This window comes from Pseudorca crassidens, chromosome 7, assembly GCF_039906515.1.
Source record: "Pseudorca crassidens isolate mPseCra1 chromosome 7, mPseCra1.hap1, whole genome shotgun sequence".
NCBI lineage: Eukaryota > Metazoa > Chordata > Mammalia > Artiodactyla > Delphinidae > Pseudorca > Pseudorca crassidens.
This window is the reverse complement of record NC_090302.1, coordinates 110,922,874-110,948,435: the sequence shown is the minus strand read 5'-3', so window position 1 is coordinate 110,948,435 and position 25,562 is coordinate 110,922,874. Positions and strand designations below refer to the sequence as shown.

The window sequence follows — 25,562 nt, the reverse complement described above, 5'->3', positions numbered from 1 at the left end:
CTGTTTTTTAAAATCTCCGAACAATCATTTTACAATGTAAGAAATACAAATGATAAGTGTATGAAAATTAATTTTATTATTAGTCAAGAGAAGGCAAGAGTGTGACTAATATATATTTTTACCAGTAAATTTCAAAATAGTATCTAATGCTTCTGGGGACGTGTGAAAACTATCTACTCACTCTAAAGGTAGTCTGGCAATTTTATTTGTAAAATAAAATTTACACCCCGCCACCACTTCCAAGTATACTAACTAGGAATATTAAGCAAATATGTTTATTTTAACGTTGTTTATAATATGTAAAATTGGAAATAATTTTAAAATATATCTTCAGCAGCATAGTGTAAATTGGGATGCAATGAAATAATATCAACTAGCAGAACTCAGTGAAGTGATGGCTTTTATACAGTTATGTTGGAGAAAGTCAAATTATAAGGCAGTATGTATATTAGAATCTGTATACAGATGTTAGCAAACATACACGTAAACTCTTAGCAGTGGTTTTCTCTGAGAGATAAGATTATACTTTTTACTTCTGTGTCGCTTGCTTTTTATCATGAGTGTCTCTCTAAATGAAATAAAATAATATAATAAAATCTTGCTGCTAGAGCTGTTTTTGGAGCAGAGTAACAGGCAACTAAAGAAACACACGCATTCATGTCTTATTATCTGTTCTAGAAGATGAAATGGTTTTGACGCAGACAGTAATCCCTTTTTCTCTTCTCCTGCTAGGGAAAGGTGAACATGGGAAACCTTACCCCCTCACTGAAGAGGACCACGATGAGTCAGCTTACAGGGAAAATGGTTTCAATATTTTTGTCAGCAACAACATTGCTCTAGAGAGGTCCCTGCCAGATATCCGCCACGCAAAGTGAGTGTCAGCTCACCTCTGTGCAGAGCGGTTTTTCTTTTGTCTCTTTTGATTCATATGTTTGATGTATATCATGGTGAGATACACAGTGAAAACCTTTGCCCTATTAATTTTATAGAAGCTGTTTATACTCTATAATCATATATATATTTTGGTTTTTGTTTTTTTATTGAAGTATAGTTGATTTACAATGTTGTGTTAGTTTCAGATGTACAGCAAAGTGATTCAGTTATATGTATGTGTATATATGTATATAGTGTGTGTGTGTGTGTGTGTGTGTGTGTGTGTATTCTTTTTCAGATTCTTTTCCCTAAAGAAACTTAATGGTTACCAAAGGGGAAAGGTGGGGGGGCGGATAAATTAGGATTTTGGGATATATACACTACTATATATAAAATAACTAACCAACATAATCTTAAATACTTTTTATTTAAATTGAAATAACCTTTAAAATTCCAAAAGAGTCACTGTCGACTCTCAAAAACTTAATATCTATCTTCATAATTAAGTTGGCGGTATGATCTCCATTTAAACCGAAGTGCTTTCAGATGACATCTATAACTTTGTGTTGATCACGTACATTATGAAGCTCATGTTTTTCTCTGGTAATTAGTGCTGTCAGAACTGTCTACACGTGCATGCCTTCGACCGACTGCATTCTCACCTCGGCCTTATCAGTGCCATTGTTGTTACATTTTCTTAGAAAGTGCCTAACATGAGTGCATCCATAATCTAAAGGTAATGCTTGGTTGCTCAGTTTCCCATCACTTAGGAATTGCTTGTGGCTTGTCAGTTGACAGTGGGCTCAGTTTTTACTGAATTGTAGCTAAAAATTGTAGTCTGAATGGAAACAAGAAGAATATTACCTACAGTTGGCTGAAAGCCTTCCTCTCTCTGTCCACCCCTGTCTAATCCTAACATTGCTTAATGTACTTTTTTTTCTTGTCTGTTATGGTTTTCTTATTAGCATATGCTATGCCAAAAGTATGCCAAGAACATAGAATGTGGGCAGAATTTGAAATTGTGGCGTTGTCATGCATATTTGTTAAATCTATCCAGCTAATAGAGTATATTGACTTTTGCAGCTCATCTTCCTTTAGAATCATTGGTGTGAGAGAAAGAAAATCGGAGAAAATAAAGGGCATAAATGAAACCAGGACTAGAAATCTAAATTAAACCAGTAATGTACATTACGTAAATCTCCTTGTGCAAAAATAATTAACCCATTAGGGAAAAACAAATCAGTATATTGTGGTTTGGAGGACTACTTTTTAGTTGCCGTATTTTATCTTTATAAAGTTGTTTGTTTGGTTTTTTTTTAACATCTTTGTTGGAGTATAATTGCTTTACAATGGTGTGTTAGTTTCTGCTTTACAACAAAATGAATCAGTTATACATACACATATGTTCCCATATCTCTTCCATCTTGCGTCTCCCTCCCTCCCACCCTCCCTATCCCACCCCTCTAGGTGGTCACAAAGCACCAAGCTGATCTCCCTGTGCTATGCGGCTGCTTCCCACTAGCTATCTACCTTACGTTTGGTAGTGTATATATGTCCATGCCTCTCTCTCACTTTGTCACAGCTTACCCTTCCCCCTCCCCGTGTCCTCAAGTCCATTCTCTAGTAGGTCTGTGTCTTTATTCCTGTTTTACCCCTAGGTTCTTCATGACATTTTTTTTTCTTAAATTCCATATATATGTGTTAGCATACGGTATTTGTCTCTCTTTCTGACTTACTTCACTCTGTAGGACAGACTCTAGGTCTATCCACCTCATTACAAATAGCTCAATTTTGTTTCCTTTTATGGCTGAGTAATATTCCATTGTATATATGTGCAACATCTTCTTTATCCATTCATCCGATGATGGACACTTAGGTTGTTTCCATCTCCGGGCTATTGTAAATAGAGCTGCATTGAACATTTTGGTACATGACTCTTTTTAAATTATGGTTTTCTCAGGGTATATGCCCAGTAGTGGGATTGCTGGGTCATATGGTAATTCTATTTGTAGTTTTTTAAGGAACCTCCATACTGTTCTCCGTAGTGGCTGTATCCATTTACATTCCCACCAGCAGTGCAAGAGGGTTCCCTTTTCTCCACACCCTCTCCAGCATTTATTGTTTCTAGATTTTTTGATGATGGCCATCCTGACTGGTGTGAGATGATATCTCATTGTAGTTTTGATTTGCATTTCTCTAATGATTAGTGATGTTGAGCATTCTTTCATGTGTTTCTTGGCAATCTGTATATCTTCTTTGGAGAAATGTCTATTTAGGTCTTCTGCCCATTTTTGGATTGGGTTGTTTGTTTTTTTGTTATTGAGCTGCATGAGCTGCTTATAAATTTTAGAGATTAATCCTTTGTCAGTTGCTTGATTTGCAAATATTTTCTCCCATTCTGAGGGTTGTCTTTTGGTCTTGTTTATGGTTTCCTTTGCTGTGCAAAAGCTTTGAAGTTTCATTAGGTCCCATTTGTTTATTTTGTTTTTATTTCCATTTCTCTAGGAGGTGTGTCAAAAAGGATCTTGCTGTGATTTATGTCATAGAGTGTCCTGCCTATGTTTTCCTCTAAGTTTGATAGTTTCTGGTCTTACATTTAGGTCTTTAATCCATTTTGAGCTTGTTTTTGTGTATGGTGTTAGGGAGTGATCTAATCTCATAGTTCTACATGTACCTGTCCAGTTTTCCCAGCACCACTTATTGAAGAGGCTGTCCTTTCTCCACTGTACATTCCTGCCTTCTTTATCAAAGATAAGGTGACCATATGTGCGTGGGTTTATCTCTGGGCTTTCTATCCTGTTCCATTGATCTATCTTTTTGTATTTGTGCCAGTACCATACTGTCTTGGTTACGGTAGCTTTGTAGTATAGTCTGAAGTCAGGGAGCCTGATTCCTCCAGCTCCATTTTTCGTTCTCAAGATTGCTTTGGCTATTCGGGGTCTTTTGTGTTTCCATACAAATTGTGAAATTTTTTGTTCTAGTTCTGTGAAAAATGCCAGTGGTAGTTTGATAGGGATTTTTAAAATATAAAAAAATTACTGGTTTGCTCCTTAGGTTTTATGTGAATTTGCATTTCCCAATAGTGTTAAGTGAAGAATTAATGTGAAGAAAAAATCCATTTTCCCCTAAGCTGAATGCTTCATATATTGGACTACACCTTCTATCTAGCAAAATTATTCCCATGTCACCTGAAATTATCTACAGTAATTCCCACTACCAAGAATGTTCTAGTTATGAGAAATTTTCATACCTAATTGCACACCCTCAAAGATGCATTAAATTGCATTGTTGGCATAATAAATATGCTCAGAGCATAATTTCCATCCACTCCACCCCGACATCTCTAATCTTTTCATGCGTATTCAAGTGGAAATATTTGCAGATGAAAGCAGTGCAGAAAATCATGGAAGTCAAAAGAAAGCTGATGTTACTGTTCTCCACAGAGATATTTTTAATGCCACTACCACCTTTTGAGAAAAGATATTCTTAGGCAATAATGGAGAAGAAGATGGAAAAATGGAAAGAAAAACATTTTGAAAATTTTATCAGAGCTACTAAATTTATAGTATTGGAGGGTATTTTTCTAAATGTTAGGAAAGAAAAATATGGCTAAAACATGGTGTGTGACCATATTCTTACTTCCTGAGGCTGGGTATGTAATAGGACAGACGCTAGTAAAATGATACCAAGAAGAGAACTCAAACAAACAGACGGTCTTAACAGAAGATTGGAGAAGCATGCCAGCAGCATGTTAAGTGTGAGAACCCAGGAATGGTCATTTACTTGGTTAGCCCAGTTTCTGACTCTCAGTAATGCAGGAAGCGAGATGAGATGATGCCTCTGATTTTGTCAGCGTGCCACCTGCAGGAAACCGGAAGCCAAAGTCTTACAGGGATCCCGCTGTTTAAAGTCCTGTGCTTTTGACCTCGGTTATGCTTCCCACAATGCAGGCATAGATAATTACAGGAGTATGTAACTCTGTCCTTCAAATTGTAAAAGCAGCTGGACACAGATTCCAGTGTTATCAATTTAAGGAGGCTGCAGGTAATTGACCATGGCTCGTTTATACTGACAGAATCTATGGAAGAGAATGCAAAATGTATGTGACTTTTATAATCAAACGTAACAGTTCTAAGAAACTTTGCATTTGCAGTCAGCCAATTCCAACTACCGGCTCAGAGTGCCAGGAGAGAGGACGTTATTTTTCTTTGCTTTAGGATTTTGCAGTGGAAAATATCCGGGAATACCATCTTGCAATTTTCCTGAACTTGATCGTTATTCCAAAACACATCATCGTGGTTCTTACTACACTGTTCTGCATGATAGGTGACTCTCTGTGTATATGCCCATGCTCTTTACCTCTTCATATTCTCAAAAATGTTCATGGTTCTAGGTGCTTTGACATGCTTAGTGCACAGTCTAGTCCACTGTGAGGAATATTTAGAACATGAATTACTTCAGAAATCCCAATCCAGAGAGCACTTGTATTTGTCTCACTGCTTACTTCACTAGCATAAAAATGAAGAGCTTTCTTTTGGCTTTGTTATTTCATTGAATCAGTAATAGATTCCCATTAAGTAGGAAGCATAGATAAAGGCAAGTCAGTTGGCATGTGTGCAGTAATTTAAATCTATACAGAACAAGAACATTTTTACTTATATCCTAATAATAAATTTCAGTCTTTTAACTTACATTTTGAATTTCTTGTGTTTTTTTTCCAGTTATTTTTAGCATCCCTTTATCTTGTAAATTACGTTTTAGTTTTTCATGCCATCTATGCTTTGGTCTTGTCAAATTTTCTACCTCTTCTTCCATAGTCATAGCCTGACACTTTTGGTTGACTTTTGTACTTTTTTGCAGAAGTATCTATATGATGATAGTTTGAATACTCACTGTTTTCTTCAGTTACTCCCTAATTACGTCTATATCCATAGTACCTGGGCTCAATCTCAGAGCACCTGAGTTCAAGCTGTCCTTAGAACATCTTATTTTTCCCGTTTTATCTAATGCAATGTCAATAAGAATTTTACTATGAGAGCTTCTGCATGACAAATGTCCAGTCACTGGATATCTGGCTGGCCTGGTTAGTTTTTCCTCACCTGTATTTTGATTGTGCATTTTCTTTGTATTCAGTCACCCCTTGGGATGTCACGCCTTTGTATGCTGTAGAACATCTTATTTTGACTCTAAAACATGTATTTAGAGTACAAAATACATATAAAATAAGGGGGAAGAAAACCATGGAAGGATGACCTGCATAGAAAAGAAATTCTGATAAACTTATGCATGAATATATTGTTAACAAGGGAAAACTAAAGAATAGTTGAGCAAGTATTACTCCCTGGATATGAATACATGTATCAGCAGTTACCACAAGTACTCCCAAACCATGCTAGAATTAATGTGTGTAAGAAGAAATTACATTTATGAAAACAGGAAGTATGTGAGATTAGGACACAGAAGAGTCATGAATAATAGGAGAGTTGAGATCAGCTTTGCAGAGAGTTGAGATCAGCTTTGCCGAGAATTCAGGTAAATGCATCATTGATGTAAGGTTCATTCTTTGCTCTTATAAAAGAATCCAGATACCTGTTCATATGCATCCACATTAATTACGATGCAGTTATAAGGCGGCTGAGTAGCTGGGATATTTTTGAGTTAAAGTACTTCTACTCTGAATTGTGGCTGTTCGTTTTCATTTAAATGTTCCTTTTCGTTTAACTTATATTCCCAAGATAAGGAAGTTTTAGCTTCATGCCTTGACAACAAACAAGATACTGAATTTTAATAGAAAATTCTGAGAGATCTCATCTTTTGAAAACATTTAGGAGAATTCTGACAACCTCTTGTCATGATAGCATTATGGGATTGCTCTCAGCAGTGTTGCAGATATATCAGATTAATCTATCACAACCCTGCTCTCTGCACAATTTCTAAACCAATGGAGAGATTGTCTCAGAAATGGTTTGAAAGTAAATATTACCTTTATTATTATTATTACTAATTTATTTATTTACTTTTGGCTGCATTGGGTCTTTGTTGCTGCGTGCGGGCTTTCTCTAATTGTGGCGAGCAGGGGCTACTCTTCATTGCGGTGCGTGGGCTTCTCATTGCGGTGGCTTCTCTTGTTGCGGAGCACAGGCTCTAGGAGTGTAGGCTTCAGTAGTTGTGGTACATGGGCTCAGTAGTTGTGGCTCGTGGGCTCTAGAGCACAGGCTCAGTAGTTGTGATGTGTGGGCTCTAGAGCACAGGCTCAGTAGTTGTGATGTGTGGGCTCAGTAGTTGTGGCGCACGAGCTTTGTTGCTCCGCAGCATGTGGGATCTTCCCGGACCAGCGCTCGAACCCGTGTCCCCTGCATTGGCTGGCGGATTCCTAACTACTGCGCCACCAGGGAAGCCCTTACCTTTATCATTGATCAGAGTCTATTGGTGGGCGTGGTTTAGACCTGGGCCAAGCGTGATTTCTAATAGGAGGCGCATTCAGCCTTCCAGTCACAGACATTGCCGAGAAAGGACAAATGTAGAATTTCGGGCATGGAGGGCAGAGGGAGATGTCTGGTCTCTGCACGCAAGTGGGTTCCCGTGCACAAAACTGAAGCAGAAGCTGAGCCAAGCATGATAAACTCTGTAACTCAAACTCAGCAGTCATGTGTCTTTCCTCCTCCTGGAAGGGACGTCTGGGAGGATGGATGGAGAAAGGGTGGGGTGTTAGCATAACAGCTGCCCCTCCACCCAGGACCATCTGTGGAGGGAAGGGACCTCCTCCCTGGATGAATAGGGCACAGTATCTACTTTGTATACAAGGAGAAAGGCAAATTCTCGATATACACAGATTTGGAGTAATTTTTCTTTTTCTATTAGACTCTAAGTCTAATCATGCCTTCCGGAAATTATGTTGAATAATAATTATTAAAAAGTTAACTTTCCTGACTTGGACCGTGACGCTGAACCAGGCAGTTGTCATTCTGATTTTCTACTTACCCACTTTTCTAAGTCAGGGTGCTGACTTTCTTTATGTCTCTCACAGAGTATTAAGATAAATACGATTGGTGTCAGTTCTACCAAATCAGCTGCACCATGATCTATTCAGTTATTTCTTTTTCTTCTGATGATTCTCCTTCTGATTTCCTTCCTTCTTTTGCATTCATATCACGAGGAGATAAAATATAAAGAGATCAAGTGAACTACAATTCAAAAACATAAATTGCAAAAACGATTAAATTTTGGGAGTCAGATTTGAGTTTATTAGGAAAAATAATTATGTGTGTCCAATGTATTTTAATATAATGTAGTGAATGTGATAGGTTGGTATTTATTTTAATTGTGTGTGAAATAGAAAGTGTGATTTAACTGCTCTGACTCTGGGCTATTGAATGTTAGAACTCATCCACAGAAATGTTTGAGGTTAGCCATCCAAAAATGTGCAAGGATTTTCTTAAAATTTCTCAAGTTCAAAGGCTCCTCAAAAGCTGGGGAGGCACTGCCTTCCTTTCATGTTTTCATTATGATTTACTTGTGAATTTGATGAAGTATCTTTCTTTCTTTTTTTTTCACAAGTCAATTCTGAAGCAGATTAAGCTAAAGGACTTGTGCACTCCAGTCAGGTGGGAATACTGCCCTGGAAGAGTTTGGAAGTGTATTCTTTGAATCAAATGATGCTCTAGCATAGTGTATGTCTCAGTATGACTGAAAAAAGACAAAACAGTTAACTCCTAAGCAGCAGATCAAGGGAGGAACGACCAGGAACAACAGATAGGAAGTAACCTTTCAAAACTGCAATTGTTTTGAAGAACTGAATAATTATTTGAATAATATTTTTTGAAACCCGGCTTACGCAACCTAGTGTAGCCATTAGTACATTAGTCTGTTTCTAAGGGCCATTAAAGGAAAGCCATGATAGTATAACAACAGAAATGTACACAAGTATCTCTTCCATTGGCTAAAGCCTGAAAGACATGGAAGAGTTTTTACCACTGTAACTAAAGATGTATGCCTGTTGAAAGGAGAATCCTCCAAGGATAGACAACAGTTCAAGAGTTGTCAGACATCTCATCTCTGGAGTGAATGACAGATCATAAAGCAGATTTGTTGAAAGGTAGAATGTGGACAAACACAAGGGCATGGGGGTGTGAAAGAGTAGCGGTGGGAAGTTGTGCGCACACACAAAGCCTTCTAAAAATACCCTAAGTATGTTATATAACTTTCCCAATGTCACCATTGCTGGTAATTGATGTAAATTTGACTCCAAACCAGGGCTCTCAAACTCCGAAACCTAGTCGCTTATTACTGTGTTATCCTGCTTTAAATCAAGATAAAAATATAAAGGTTGAAATTATAATGAGTTGCGGTGTACTAGCTCGTTAAGATCCCAAAACTGTAATTGCTTTTTAAATTACACAAAGAAACTGGAAAATCAAGTATGAATTAATGATTGATCATTATTGTCATTCATGGGATATCTATTTCAGTCCTGAACATATATATATATATATATATTTGTATTATTACATGTATTTTTAATTTTATGTAATTTTATTACCCCAAGTATATAAAGCTTCAAATTGAACGCATCTATTCAAGAGAATAGCAGATAACTATGAGACTGCATTACAACATCAGTGATAGAGAAAAATCGTAATTAGAGATGTGTTAAACTGCTAGGTTTTCACTAGGCAGTCATCACTGTACACTTTCATGGCATCACTGGGAAATAGCAATGTGCTTTAAACTGAGACAGTTATTTCGGTTGTGTGTGACCTTGGTGGCAAAGTCAGCATCTCCAATCAGTGTGACGGCAAAACTATCCAAATTTTAAAGTTCCACTGGAAAAGTAAAAATTATTGAGCTCACAGAAAAGCAACTAGTTTTTGGAAGTTTGACATCAAACTAGAAGACCAGAATTGATCATGGAGTCAATCTTATCAGATTATTATTTTTTAACATTTGAATAATCATAGAATTTTAGTGTTTAGATATGGGAATTTTTCCATAACTGAAAAAAGATGGTGTCTTACACCATAGTCCTATGTTAACATCAGAATTATTAAAATGATGAAAGTCAAAGGCCAAAAGCCATTTATTATGATGGTTATTTCTGTATTGGTCTACTGTTTGGTAATTATATTTAGATCTATAAAAGAAAAAAATATAGATACAACAGAGTCTATGTAGATATTCCATGCCTAGTTGTTTGTGTTATCTACTTACAAACTAAGATACTCATATAGAAATTTCATTGTTAAATTTTAAAGTCACAGATGCTTGAAGTACTCTCATTGCTTTTTTTCCCATATATAAAGTTTTTTTAAAAAATTTTTATTCTAGTATAGTTGATTTACAATGTTGTGTTAGTAAAACATCAACTCCTCCTTCTAGCCGGAATTGAACCAGTGACCTAAGGATGACTATAATGGGAAATGCTACAGTCCTCTGCTCTACCAGCTGAGCTATCAAAGGGAGTACTCTTATTTCCTGATTAGCAACTAGATTGCAAAGTTATCTATACTTTTACACTGTTTCAAATTACTACAATTTATTTATTTTAAAATGCTCTCTTTTGCAAAATTAATCTCATTTACTTTAATAGCAGCCTGCCAGATGATGTTAGCTGTTCTCATAGGACATTGCACATACACAATATTTAGATTTATTCTATATTATGAATTGGAAATTTTGGCTGGTGCCTTCCACTGGAACAGTGGCTCCCTGACAATAAGACTTTGGTTTTCTGTGATCTTCAACCCATGATATAATGTTCATCACGTGATTAATATTAAGTGTTAGGTATTGAATAAGTCCAGAAAAACAACCAAAACAAAAATAACCTCTAGTCAGAATCATATCTGTTAAATTTCAGAGTATATCCTTTGTAACCATGATAAGGATCAAATAAATAGAACGAAAACCGCACGTTTGAGAAACTTACGTGATAAGGATCAAATAAATAAAACCGAAAGCGTAAGTTTGAGAAACGCAAATAGATTTGCAATTTTAATTCCTTAAAGAAAATGGAAATTTGACGTATTGATGCATTTTGTTCTGTAAGATTAATATTGCAGTAGGAATTCTAAATTTGTTCCCTCTTCATTATAAATATTTCCACTCATGGAAGTTTAATGAGATAAGAGGTAAGGATTAATAGTTAAGGTTTTTTTTTTAAAAATGTGGGGAAATCTGCCATTTTTGGAAAGCTAACATCATACTTAGTGATGAAAGACTGGATATATTACCCCTATGATCATGGGGTGAAAGGGATGTCTGGTCTCACTGCTTCTATACAAAATTGTACTGTATAATGTAGTCCAGGCAATTAGGCAAGAAAAAGAAGTAACGGGATCCAAATTGCAAAGGAAGAGTTAAAACTTCTCTATTGGCAGATGACATAATCTTCTATCAATGTATAGAAAACCATAAGGAATCTGCTGAGAAAACTAGTAGAACTAATAATGTCAGCAAAGTATTAGAGTATGACATCAGTATATGAAAATCATTTTAGCTTTATACACTTGCAGTGAATAATCTGAAAATACCTCCAAAGAGCTCAATTCACCATAAAATCAAAATGAATAAAATACTTAGGAATAAATTGAACAACAGAGATGTAAAACTTACACTTTGAAAACTACAAAACGCTGTTGAAAGAAATTGCAGAAATGAAGAAACATCCCATGTCTGTGAATCAGAAGAGTTAATATTAACTCAGCAGAACACTCCAAGCAGAGCCGCAGATTTGAAGAAATCCCTGTAAGAATCCCAGCTGACTTCACTTTAGAAGTTGACAAGCTTCGGAGAAATGTCCAAAGACGATATACATATTGCCAACAAACACATGAAAGGATGCTCAACATTACTCATCATTAGAGAAATGGAAATCAGAACTACAGTGAGGTATCACCACAAACCTGTCAGAATGGCCATCATCAAAAAATCTACAAACCATAAATGCTGGAGAGGGTGTGGAGAAAAGGGAACCCTCTTGCACTGTTTGTGGGAATGTAGTGATGCAGCCACTATGGAGAACAGTATGGAGGTTCCTTAAAAAACTACAAATAGAACTACCATATGACCCAGTAATCCCACTACTGGGCATATACCCTGAGAAAACCATAATTCAAAAAGAGTCATGTACCACAATGTTCATTGCAGCACCATTTACAATAGCCAGGACATGGAAGCAACCTAAGTGTCCATCAACAGATGAATGGATAAAGAAGATGTGGCACAGATATACAATGGAATATTACTTATCCATAAAGAGAAATGAAACTGAGATATTTGTAGTGAGGTGGATGGACCTAGAGTCTGTCATACAGAGTAAAGTAAGTAAGAAAGAGAAAAACAAATACCATATGCTAACACATATATATGGAATCTAAAAAAAAAAAAGGTTCTGAAGAACCTAGGGACAAGACAGGAATAAAGACACAGGCATAGAGAATGGACTTGAGGACACGGGGAGGGGGAAGGTTAAGCTGGGATGAAGTGAGAGAGTGGCATGGACATATATACACTACCAAATGTAAAATAGATAGCTAGTGGGAACAGCCGCATAGCACAGGGAGATCAGCTCTATGCTTTGTGACCACCTAGAGGGGTGGGATACGGAGGGTGGGAGGGAGACGCAAGATGGAGGGGACATGGGGATATATGTATACGTATAGCTGATTCACTCTGTTATACAGCAGAAACTAACACACCATTGTAAAGCAATTATACTCCAATAAAGATGTTAAAAAAACAAAAAAAAGTCAACGAGCTGATTCTGAAATTCATATGAAATTGCAAGGGATCCAGAATATCCAAAACAATCCTGAAGAACAACAACAAAATAGGATAACACACACTTCCTGATTTCAAATTTATTACAAGTCAACAGTAATCAATATCGTGTGTTATATGGATAGATATATGGATGAACAGAATATAACAGAGAGTCCAGAAATAGTTCTGTACATCCACGATCTATTGACTTTTTGACAAGGGTGCCAAAACCATTCAATGTGAAAAGAATGATCATCTAAACAAAGGCTTCTGGGACAACCAGGTAGCCACTTGCAAAAGAATGATGTAGGACCCTTACCTCAGACCACAAAAGATGAGCCCAAAATGTATCAATGACCTCAATATAAGAGCTAAGACTGTAAGATTCAGAAGAAAACACAGAAGTCAATCTTCATGACCTATGATTTGAGAAAGGATTCTTAGATACGATACCAAAAGCACAAGGAACAAAAGAAAAAATAGATAAATTGGACTTCATCAAAATTAAAAACTTTTATGCTTCAAAGGACAGAATCAGGAAGGGAAAACGAAACCCAGAGAACTGGAGAAAATATTTGCAAATCATGTATCTGATAAGGGACTTGTATCTAGAATATATAAAGAACTCTTACAATTCAATAACAAAAAGACAACCCCGTTGAAGTATGGGCATATGATCTGAATAGTCATTTCTTCAAGGAGGATATGAAAATTGCCAATAGCTTCATGAAAAATGCTCCACATCATTAGTTATCTGGGAAATACAAATCAAAACCAAACTGAGATACTGCTTAACACCCACTACAATGACTGGAACCGCAAAGTCAGATAGTAAATGTTGGTGACAATGTGGAGAAATTAGAACGCTTGTACGTTGCTAGTGGATATGTAAAATGGTGTCAGTGCTTTGGAAAATACTCCAGTAGTTCCTCAAATAATTAAACACAGAGTTACCGTATGACCCAGCAGTTCTACTTTTAGGAATACACCCAAGAGAAATGAAAGCATGTCCATACAAAATGTGCACATGAATGTTTATAGCAGCATCACTCACAGTAGTCAAAAGGTGGAAACAACCCAGGTATCCACCAGTAAAGCACTGGATAAACAAAATGTGGTATATCCACAAAATGGAAGATTATTCAGTCATGAAAAGGAATAAAATACTTATAAATGCTACATCTTGGATTAACATTGAAAACATTATGCTAAATGAAAAAAACAGGTCCAAAATTCCACGTAATATATGATTTTATTTGTATGAATGTCCAGAAGAGGAAACTCTGAGAAACAGAAAGTAAACAGTGGTCTCTAGGGCTGTCAGTGGATAAAGAACAGGGGAGTTATAACTAAGGCTATGAGATTTCTTTTTAAGTTGATGAATATATTCTAAAATCTGTTGTGCTAAGGGTTGCACATATCTGTGGATAAACTAAAAATCAATGAATTGTACACTTTAACTGGTACAACAAATAAATTAGATGGTATGTGAATATCTCCCTAAAGCTGTTTGAAAAAAAGATAAATCACTTTCAGTTTTCTCCTAGTCAAATAATGTTATTTACTTCGTTTTTACCAAATCAAGTGATTAATTACTCCGGTAGACCTTCTCATCTGAATCCATGTAATAAGTATGAATCTCTAGGGTTCTCTAACTGGTGTGTAGTGATAAGTACCTGTTATTTTTTTGTGCGATTCAACTGTTTCAGTAACAGAAACACTTATTTTCTGATAAAATTCCATTAAAAATCTGGAACTGCTGCTGTGGAAAGCATTCTTCTCTACAAAAGTGGAGAAGTTAGTTCTTAATATTTAAAAATATTTAGTTCATTATTCTGGCTTAAATTTAATCCCATATTATAAAAACATCACTACTTCCGTATGTGTAAAATGACCCCTATAACTGGTGTTTCCCTCCAGCAATCAGCCCCAACTTCTAATAGATATTGATTTCCTCAGCTTCCACCAGATCTTCAGAGCCCTAATTTGACTCCAGACATGACAACGCCACCAACATTTTTCTTGCCCAAGTCACTCATACCTTCCGCGTTATATATTCAGCAGCCCAAACTAATTTTTCAGGCCTGTCAAAGGCAAATAAGTTAACCAGTTATCATTGCTTTATCAAACCCAACTGGCATGGCAAGATTAGAACAGAAAAACAGTGTGACTAAAACTAGCCATTGAAAATTGAATAAGCTGACATTAAAACAATTACTATGTAAATTGATGCTTGGAAATGACATACAGATATGCTGTATAGTCTGCTTGTCAGTAGCCAGATGCCAAGATGACATTTTATTCTGTTACAATTGAGAATGAGACTGAGAGAACTTTAGCTGAACCAAAATGGCTTTGCAAGAAGGCATACAATGGCATAAAGTTAAAAGAAAATAAAGAAGTTTTCTTCCCTTCCTGAACATGAATGATTTCTTTGATGAGATTTAAAAAATTGTGGTTCACTAACAATAATACACTTAGCTATTCTGATAATCTTGTTAGGAAATCTGTTTAAAACAGAACTTCACACAATTGTCTGAATTGTCATCTATCAGGAAAACCGTTTTACAAGGATTTTTGATAGACAGGTAATAAATCACTTAATTTGGGGTCTGTCCAAGGTGCTGTAAACTGGCACTCGTAAATGTATCAAAAGGTGGTCAAAAGGTACAAAGAAAAAACCAAAAAAACCTAGTCTGCAATAGCCATGAGGTCAAGCACTGTAGTATTTTGAATTGTTTTCCCTCCCACACGTATCCCAGTTAAACTGACTGGAGGTGGGTTGGCACTGTCTTTATCACCATTTCAGAGGATTTTCATGATTATTACAAAATAGAACAAAATCATAAATATTTCAAATGTTGGGCCCTAAAGGAAGCCCAAAATATAACTCCCTCCCTGTTTATTATTGCCATTACTATGCAATAACATTTTAGTACATCTAGCATTACATGAAAAATGTCCCAAGTGTTATATGTTTCACATGAAGGATATATGTATGTGCGTGTGTGTGTGTATATAAATCAGTAAGTTGGCTTAATTTACTTACATTTATTGAATCCTACAGTCAATAATTTCGTAATCAACCTTGTTTTTCGGTGGCACGTGGAATATTTACCCAAATAGGCCTATGTTTATGAATAAACAACTCTCAATAAATTTCAACAGATTGAATAATACTGAATATGTTCTCTGACCAAATTTGAATTAAATTAAAAATCAATAATAATAATATATGCAGAAAAGTTGCAAATATTTAGAAATTAAATAACACATTTATGAATTACCTACAGGTCAAATGTGAAACTGGAAAAATTAAAAAGTATTTCAAGTGGAATGTTAATGTAACTACATCCCAAAGCTTGTGTATAGGCTTTACATATAAAGCGCTGCTTATAGGAAAATGTATAGGTTTAAGTGTTTAAATTAAGTATGAAAATTTTCAAATTAATCATCTAGGTAAATAAGTATAAAAAAGGAAATAATAATTCAGTGACTGTCAAAAAGGTTATAATTTCAAAATTTAGAATTTTGAATGGATTAATAAAATTTCTAAATTCCCAGAAATTATCTCTAAGGAAAAACAAAAGAGGGAGAAACTACCAAGTACCACTATCAGTATGAAAGAATAGGTATTATTCAACTTCCAATAGACATTTAAGATATAATGAAGGGATATTATAAACATTATCATGCAAAAAATTTGACACTTAGGTGAAATATAAAATTTTCTCGACAATTCAATGGAAACTGTCCTAAAATGAAGCAGAAAACCTGAATATCACTATAGCTATCAAATATGACATCTGGAGCTTCCCTGGTGATGCAGTGGTTAGGAATCTGCCTGCCAATACAGGGGACACGGGTTCGAGCCCTGGTCTGGGAAGATCCCACATGCTGTGGAGCAGCTAAGCCCATAAGCCACAACTACTGAGCCTGTGCTCTAGAGCCCACAAGCCACAGCTACTGAGCCCACGTGCCACAACTACTGAAGCCCGTGCGCCTGGAGCCCGTGCTCTGCAACAAGAGAAGCCACTGCCTTGAGAAGCTCACGCACCGCAACGAAGATTAGTCCCCGCTCGCCACAACTAGAGAAAAGCCCACGGGCAACAACGAAGACCCAACGCAGCCAAAAATAAAATAAATAAATTTATTTAAAAAAATATATGTCACATCTGTAATTAATAGCCTGCCAACAGCATTCTGGTTTCTGGAGAAGAAGGAGTAAACACATGCTACTGTCATCCCACTGAACTCAACTATCAGACCTATACAGATGTATGGTCCAGCTAATTGACAGTGTTGAAAAAAATAGCAATAGGTGGAGGAGGAAAGGACATGAGAATTCAAAATAGCAATAAAATAATGCCGAGTTCTTGAGTTCCTGAAAACATGTTTGACAGTTTAAAACAAAAATACAATATTCCTGATGGTTTTCCATGTATATAAACTTGTAAGACAACTATAGCATAAAAGAGAGGGCGTAAAGGGAGCTATATGGTAATAAGATTTGTATATTATATAAAAGTGAAGTGGTACAGTATTAATTTTAAATAGACTTGAAACAGAAAGTATGTATTTTGTAATCCCTAAAGCTACCACTAAAATATTATGCAAAATAACATCAAAATCACAATGGATGCGTTAAAATAGAGTACTAAAAGATGGAAAAATAACCCAAAGAATGTAGAAAAGGGAAAATATAAAATGTAAAGATAAAACAGAAAAAACTCCACCTCAAAACAGCAGAATATATATTCTTCTCAAGTGTGCATGAAACACTCATCAAGTCAGGCCATATCCTGGGTCATACAACAAAGACTACAAGTTTGAAAAGATTGAAATCATACAAAGTATATTCTCTGACCATAATAATAGAATTAAATTAAAAATTAAATGACAGGAAGATAACAGGAATATTGCCATGCAATTGGAAGTAAAAAGCACATTTTTAAGTAATCAATATATCAAAAAGGAAGTTTCAAGGGAAATTAGAAAATATTTTGAAATAAAAATATTTCTTAAAACTGATATATTTAAAGAAGTACTTAGAGTAAACTTATTCTAATCATCTATAATTCAGTGCTTGTAAAAAGAATGAAAAATGGCCTTAAATCAATAATCTAAGCTTTCACCTTAACTGGAAAAGAAGATTTATTATTATTATTACGAAGATTTGTTATTTCAAAATAAATCCAGAGAGTAAACTTCTTGTAATTTTTGGATTATCTGTATTTCCTTGCAGTTCTCTCAACTTTTGCTTCATATATTTCTATTATTAGCTGCATAAATATTTGGATTGTTACGTCCTCCTGATAAACTGACCTTTTATGAAGAAATAAACTTTTATATCGTGGTACTATTCTTTGCTTTGAAATCTATTTTGTTGGCTATATTAAAGCCACTTTAGCTTTCTTTTTATTAGTGTTGGCATTGTATATATTCTGTGCATTTACTTTTATTTGCATCTTTACATTAAGAATGAGTTTCTTGGAGGCAACAGAGATCAGTCTGCTTTTTATGTGCATGTTTAGACCATTTACATTGAATATAATTTTTGATATGTTTTACCCAAATATATCACATGACTATTGCTTTTCTATTTATAAACCATTAAGCCTTTTCCCCCTTTCTTCTGTTTCTAACTTCTTTTGAATTAATTACATATGTAATCACTCCATTTAGTCTTCTTTGGGGGAGGGCATAGTAGATATAACTATGTTATTTTAATTTATGTTGTGTTATTTTAGCATTGCTTTAATGCTGATGGAATATAACAACGTATCATGGTCTTCTTTTAAGTAATATTATATGACTTCATTTGTAGTAAAAGAACCAGACAACAGTATACATCCATTTCTCCACTTCTGGCCTTCATGTTATTGTTGCCATGTATTTTGTTTCAACTCATGTTATAAATGTCAAAATATGTTGCTATTATTTTTGCTATAGACTAATCACTTATCTTTTTAAATGATTTAAGTAAAATAAAATAGTAATTTTATCATTTTCCCACAAAATTCTTATTTTGTGTGACTTAAACAATAGAAATTTATTTTCTCATGATTCCGGATCATAGTCTGAGGTCAAGATGTCAGCAGGTTTAGTTTCTTCTAAGACCCTTCTCATGTACATGTAGATGTCCATCTTCACCCTGTGTGTTCACCTGGTCTTCTCTCGATGTCTGTTTGTGTCCAGATTTTCTTGTCTCATAAAAACACCATTCATGTTGGTTTAGGGTCCACCCTAGTAACTTCATTTTAAGTTAATTACCTCTTTTAAGACCCTATCTCTAAGTACAGTCACATTCTGAGGTACTGAGGCTAAGACTTGAGCAGATGAATTTATGGAGAATACAGTTGATTCATAACACTTACATAACCGTATGAATTTTAAAATAAATTTGTCATAAAACAAAAAGACACCTGGGATTTTTATGTGGTTTGTGTTGAATCTGTACACAAATTTGGGGAATATTGCCATCTTACTATTGTTTTCTGATCCAGAGCACAGGATGTGTTTCCATTTATTTAGATGGCCCTGTAATTTCTTTCAATAGTGATTTGTAGTTTTTAGCATACAAGTCTTGAGCTTGTTGTGTTAAATATTTTTCTAAGTAATTTCTTCTTCATGCTATTGCAAATGACGCTGTCATCCTAATTTTATTTTTAGCATTTTTTATTGCTCACCTATAAAAGTACATTTGATTTTGTATATTGAGCTTGTATTCTGCAACTTTACTGAGATTATTCTAATTTGTGTGCAGGTATGTTTGTGTGTGTTTTTGCATGTGTGTATTATTTAGAATATATAATGTCATGTCATATACAAGTAGAAATAGTTTTAATTCTTTCTTTTCTATTTGAATGCCTTTTATTTTCTTATCTTGCCTAATTTCCTTGAGGAGAAGTACCAGTACAATGTTCAATAAAGGTGGTGAGAGCAGACATCCTTGTCTTGTTCCTTATCTTAGGAGGAAACTAGTCTGCCTTGGAACCTTCACCCTAAATGTGAGCGGTGTTAGGGTGATTGGAGTCCAACATTGTTGGCCTGCCCTCTTTTTGTGGGCATGGTGGGGGAAGTGAGCCCTAGGTCTCTTAATTACAGTTGCTGACATGGAGCTTTTGCAACAGAGCTATTTAGTGTAAGAGTTTCTGCTGTGCTGTCTCTTCCAGGGTGCCCACAAAATTCTTTTATGTTGCTTTTTATTTTTTGTCTATATATAGGCTTCCATTTAATTGTTCTGAAGTAATTCCTGTAACGTTTACTTTTGTGTGGATCTCCTGATCAATATTTGCATGTCTGAGATTTTTTTATTTTACCTTTGTCTTTTAAATGTATTTTCATTGACTAAAGAAAACTAGGTTGATTTTTTTTTCTCTTTTTCTGAATTTTTCTTTTCTGTACTTAAAGATGTTTCTCCACTCCCTTACTATCTTGCATCATTTTTAACAAGAAGTCTGCTGTCACTCTTAGCCATTTTCCACTAGACTTATGTGTCTTTTTTCTCTGGTTACTTTTAAGATGGTCTCTTTATCATTGATTTTAACAGTTGAGTTATGGTAGGCATTAATGTAGTTTTCTTCATGTTTATTGTGCTCAGAGTTCATTGACCTTTTTGAAGCTTAGTGCTTCACATTTTCATTAAATCTTCAAAACTTTCATATGTATCTTCAAATACTTTTTTATGTCTCCCTTGCCTTCTTTTTGGATACTTTAAGTACACACACATTAGGCCTCTTGAAGTTGTCCCACAATACTGATGCTCTGTTCATTTTATGTTCTTTTTTTCCTCTTTTTTTGTTAATTTTGGACAGTTCTATTTTCATGTCTTCAAGTTTACTGATCTTTGGCAATACTAATCTGCCTTAATTTTTTTTTAAATTATTTATTTATTTTTGCTGTGTTGGGTCTTCGTTTCTGTGCGAGGGCTTTCTCTAGTTGTGGCAAGCGGGGGCCACTCTTCATCGCAGTGTGCGGGCCTCTCACTATCGCACCCTCTCTTGTTGCGGAGCACAGGCTCCAGACATGCACGCTCAGTAGTTGTGGCGCATGGACTTAGTTGCTCCACGGCATGTGGGATCTTCCCGGACCAGGACTCGAACCCATGTTCCCTGCATTGGCAGGCAGACTCTCAACGACTGCGCCACCAGGGAAGCCCCTCTGCCTTAAATTTTGTCCAATCTATTTTGCATCTCATATACTGTAGTTTTACTCTCTAGAAGTTGTATTTGGGCATTTTTAATATCTTCTGTGACTCTTAACATGTTCATGTATTCCTTTAGCTTCCTGAACATCTGGAAAACAGCCACAATAACTATTTTAATATCATTGCCTAGTCTATCTTCTGTGTCAATTTCACTTAAATGATTTTTCATTTGATTTCTTATTTTCCTGCTTCTTTGAAAGGTTTGTAGTTTCTCTTGGTTGTCAGACATTTGAATTTTACTTTTTAAGTTGTAAAATATTTTGATATTCCTATAAGTATAATTGAGCTTTTACCTGTGATACAATACAATAACTTAGAAACAGTTTGATACTGTTAAGTATTGCTCTAAAGCTTTAAGTTGAACCAGAACTGTATTTAGTCCTGGGCTAATTGTCCATCCTTTCTAACCCTTTTTCCAATACTCTACCCAATTCTCCATGAGATATAAGTTTTTCCATTATGCCTGCTGAGAACAAGAAGTATTTCATGCCCTGTATGAGTTATTGATCCCTCTAATCTTTTCTGGTGGTTCATTCCTCAGTTCAGGGTTGTTTCTTCACACACATGAACTTATCAGTACTCAGCTGAAGACTCAAGGGGACTCTGTGGATCTCCTAGGTTTTTTTCTATACAATTCTCTCCTTTAGAGAGAGAATTGTATCCTGCAAACTCTATCTACCTTGATAACCCTAGATTCTTGGCTTTATTTCCACAATTTAGGGAGATCACTTGGATCCACTTGGGGTTCTCCTAACTTCATCATTGCCTGGAATTTCAGTCTAGAGTATAAGCAGGCAAACTTGTTTGTCTCCTGTTTCTTAAAGGTATCTATATTTTTTGGCCAATGTCTTGAAAAACCATTGTTTCATATTTTTAATCTAGCTGTTTAGTTGGTCAAGTGGAAGGGTACATATGGTCCATGTTACTCCATCTTTGTTAAAAGAGGAAATATTAGTGATCATCTCAGCTAGAAATATTATTAGCTAGAAATAGCAAAGCTCTATTTTTATTAAAATATACAACACTAATAAAGGAATATTAGATATAGTGGGCATAATGTCTGTTTGTTTTATTCCCCTAATAGTATAATCTAGTGATCCAGATGGCCCATTGGTTCAGTGGTCCAGGCCCTCTTAGAGTGTGTATTGAAACTTTTGTTTCCAAAAGTATTAATGGAGAATAGATAATACATTTCACAGAAATGTTTGGTCTAATAAAGTAATTGCCTACATCACTTTAAAATATTACAGCATTTATATAATTTAATTGATTGCATTAATATGAAGATGTCTTAAAAGGCCAATGATAGAATGGCATTTCCAAAAGATGATGTAGTCAAAACTGAAGAATGTCAGATTCTAGTTCATTGCTCTGTGTTATCCAGCTGTGTGAGTTATAAATACGTTTCAAAAAATTGTAAACTCTTTGAGTCAGGAATAGTGCCCCATCACTGTATAACCTCTTCACCCACTTACACTGTTTTACCAAATTGATTGTTAAAATAATTTTTGTTTTACTCTCTAAAACATGTCTCAGTTTTCAATTAAATGAGGGACTAAACTTGATGATACCATAAGTGTGGTTGCAGCTCTAAAAATGTGCCTACAGCTAACTATGCTTCTGTAGATGGGACACCTCAAATATATATGATCAGGTTTTTCTTGTTTTTTTTTTCTTTGTGAAGAAACTGAATCTCTTTAATGTTTCCATATAATATAGTATAACAGGCAGTTTCCTTTTTCCTATTTCCTTTTTTATTTGAAAGAAGGCAGAAGACTAAGATGGTCATGTTCATTTGTGTTGTTTGCCCACTATTTCTGGCTATAATTCTTCTGCACTATATAGGATTGCACTTCCTGGGCTCTCATGCCAGGGTGAATAGTTCCGACCAGCTATTTGTAAGCAGAGAGAACTATGTCGTTTTAGAGACAGACCATTTAATTACTAGCTTGAGACCCATCACTGTTCTCATTGGCACAGTGATTGACAGTGGTCCAAACGTTGGCTGTTGTCAGTGACAACAGGCAGAGACCCTCTCGCAAACCAGTGATGAATAAGCAGAAGATGCAAGAAAGAGAATATTCACTTTTTTGGGTCATTGGGATTTAGGGTTATTTATGACCATAACATAACACCCTGACTGATCTGTTTAATATAAATAGATAGAAAAATCCAGTAAAACAAAAAATAAAGTCATACTTGAGATAAGCTAACAGAATGATCTAAGGATTAAAATATGCAAATACTTTTATTCAAACATTCTAGTCAAATCTTACAGTCTGAAAATTTGAATTTTTAAAATGTGAGTTTTGACACTGTGTCCAAAACTAAATACTCAGCTTAGGCAGTGAGAAAGAATGTTTATGAAGGTCTTAAGAACCTTAAATGCAAGTTTACCTAAACGCTAACAGTATAAAGGTTGACATTCTTGCATGAACAATAAAATATCTCTTTTAGACAAAAAAAAGTCACAAATAAGTCTAGTACTTATTTCATGTATCTCTATTTTTTAAAAAAATTGGCTTATTCCTATAGTCAAAAGAAACACTTATTTTTTGTGAAACCAATGAAATTATGAAGATAAATTAACGTAACTCTGAAAGGAATGACAGTTAAGTATGTTTAAAATAAACAATGTTGTTAAACTAAATCTATTTTTAAATCTCTCAGTTTATTAAATGCCAATAGAGAATATCAGAAAATGTGTGTGTTCTATTTTGGGGAAACTTAGAAGCCTATGAGAAATTTTCTATTGAATTTTATTTTCATTACTGTGAATGGTTTAGCAGAATGTTTACAGACTGATTTGGTTTTTTGTCAGCTTTTAAAATGCCTTCATGATTTGTCATTTCTCACAAGTAGCTTTTTAAGAATTTAAACTATTTCTTTCATCTCTCTAGTGCATTTAAGCATGTTTTTTCCATTCATTTAGATAAATTGTTACTTAACAAAGGCATTTCCTCATCTCTGAGCCATTCCTAAACTCCAAGTTAATTTTATGTGAAGGCTTATTTGAAAATAATACAGCAATATGAAATGCAATAATACAGGCATCTTCACCCATATTCCTATCAATTTAATGCAACAAATGTTTTAAATTGTCCCTATTTTCTTTTTATAAATTTGCTGCCTATAAATTTGTAACCATAAGCAGACAAATTGTCTGACTTCATTTTACTTATTTCTTCAACACAGTTCCACAGTGACACATTGTCTTCCCATTTCACAAATTTCCCATTCTCAGCCTGACTTGAGATTAAATCTAAAATATACAGGTTGCAGATTCTTAATAAAACCCTGGATACTCTTCAATATTTCTAGTAATAATGAGAAGCAGTCATCTGGACCACAACTTGGCCAATCCAATGGGCTGACTTTGAGAGTGAATTCAGTTTCCTCTGGAGCAGCTTACGTGCTAGAATAACTAAGTATAATTTAATCAGTTCGGGCACCATCACAAACAGGCTGATTTTCCTTAGAGTAAAAATCAGATCAGCGCCCTCATTGTTTTTGCCCAGAGTATTACAGTCTCTAATCTTTTTTCCTTTCGTTTCTACTGTCTTCAGTGCATCATTTGCCCGGATGCCAGAGGAATATGTAAACGTGATCCTGTCTTCCTCATCATTAACAATATGTGAAATACTTCACGTTGACTGCAGGCTAATGTCCAGATTTCTTAGGATCACTTCAAGATCGTACATGATCTGTTCTCAGCATACAGACTCATCTATAAAGACTTCCCTCATTCTTTCAGACAAAGTTAACCATACTTCCTTCGGGCTTTTCATTGCCTGTGTGCCATCTATTATGTCACTTGTCTCATTTGAGTCTAATTATTTTATATATTTGTCCACCAGTCTGTGAATCCTTCAGGGAAGAAACCGTAATTTATTCATTTATGTATCATAAGTGTCTCTCACTTTCTCTCATGCAGTTCTCATCTCTACTAGTTCCCTAGCTCCTTGCACAGAGGACTTGACAGGTAAAACAGTAACTGTTAAAGTAACAACAACAGCAACAGTAATAATGATAGTATTTATCAAACTCTTGCTATTATCAGATGTAATACTTTGTATGGATTATCTAATTTAAATTATCTAATTTAATTATTAAATTATCTAATTTAATTCTTATTACACATTATGAAGAAGGTATAACCTTTTGCTTCTTAATTGCTCCACATAAGAAAACTACCCTTATAGTAGTTAAATAATTTGCCCGTTGTCACACAGGTAGTAAGTGGCAAAGCCATCACTTAAACCTCGATAGTCTAATGTGTAAAGTGTGATTTTTCAATATTTCAGGAATAATTATAAGCACAAAATATGAGTTTTCAGTGTGGTCTAATTGAAAAACTTAATTACAGACATCTATGTAAAGAAGGTAACTCTACTACTAATAGTCTACTAATTAAGGCTATTTTTAATGTAATTTGTGTACATGATTTTATGTGTACACACTGTACATATAAAAATAGTCCTGATAGCTGTATTTCATAGGCATAGAGTAGACTCTGAACAGAGTATCAGTGATAATTAAAAAGTTCAAAGAAAGAGTAAAATGTACCTGTGACAGATTTTTTTAATTATTTAAAAGTATCTCCAGGTGTAACAAACTACAAGTTTCATAACACTACAGAAATAATTGTGTTTCTTAGGGAATTTTGACCATCACTCTGTATTCAAGGGACAGTTCTTGCCAAGTATAGTATAATTTATAT

The 25,562-nt window shown here is 35.0% G+C and overlaps 1 protein-coding gene across 1 annotated transcript in view; it reads left to right on the top strand.

The window, feature by feature from the left end:
* GALNTL6 (polypeptide N-acetylgalactosaminyltransferase like 6) overlaps window positions 1–25,562 on the top strand; it is a 1,150,933-nt gene that overhangs the window by 486,611 nt on the left and 638,760 nt on the right. The window contains exon 3 of the mRNA XM_067745365.1: window positions 733–871. Within this exon, the coding sequence (XP_067601466.1) occupies window positions 733–871 (139 nt within the window). The remainder of the gene's footprint in view (window positions 1–732; window positions 872–25,562) is intronic.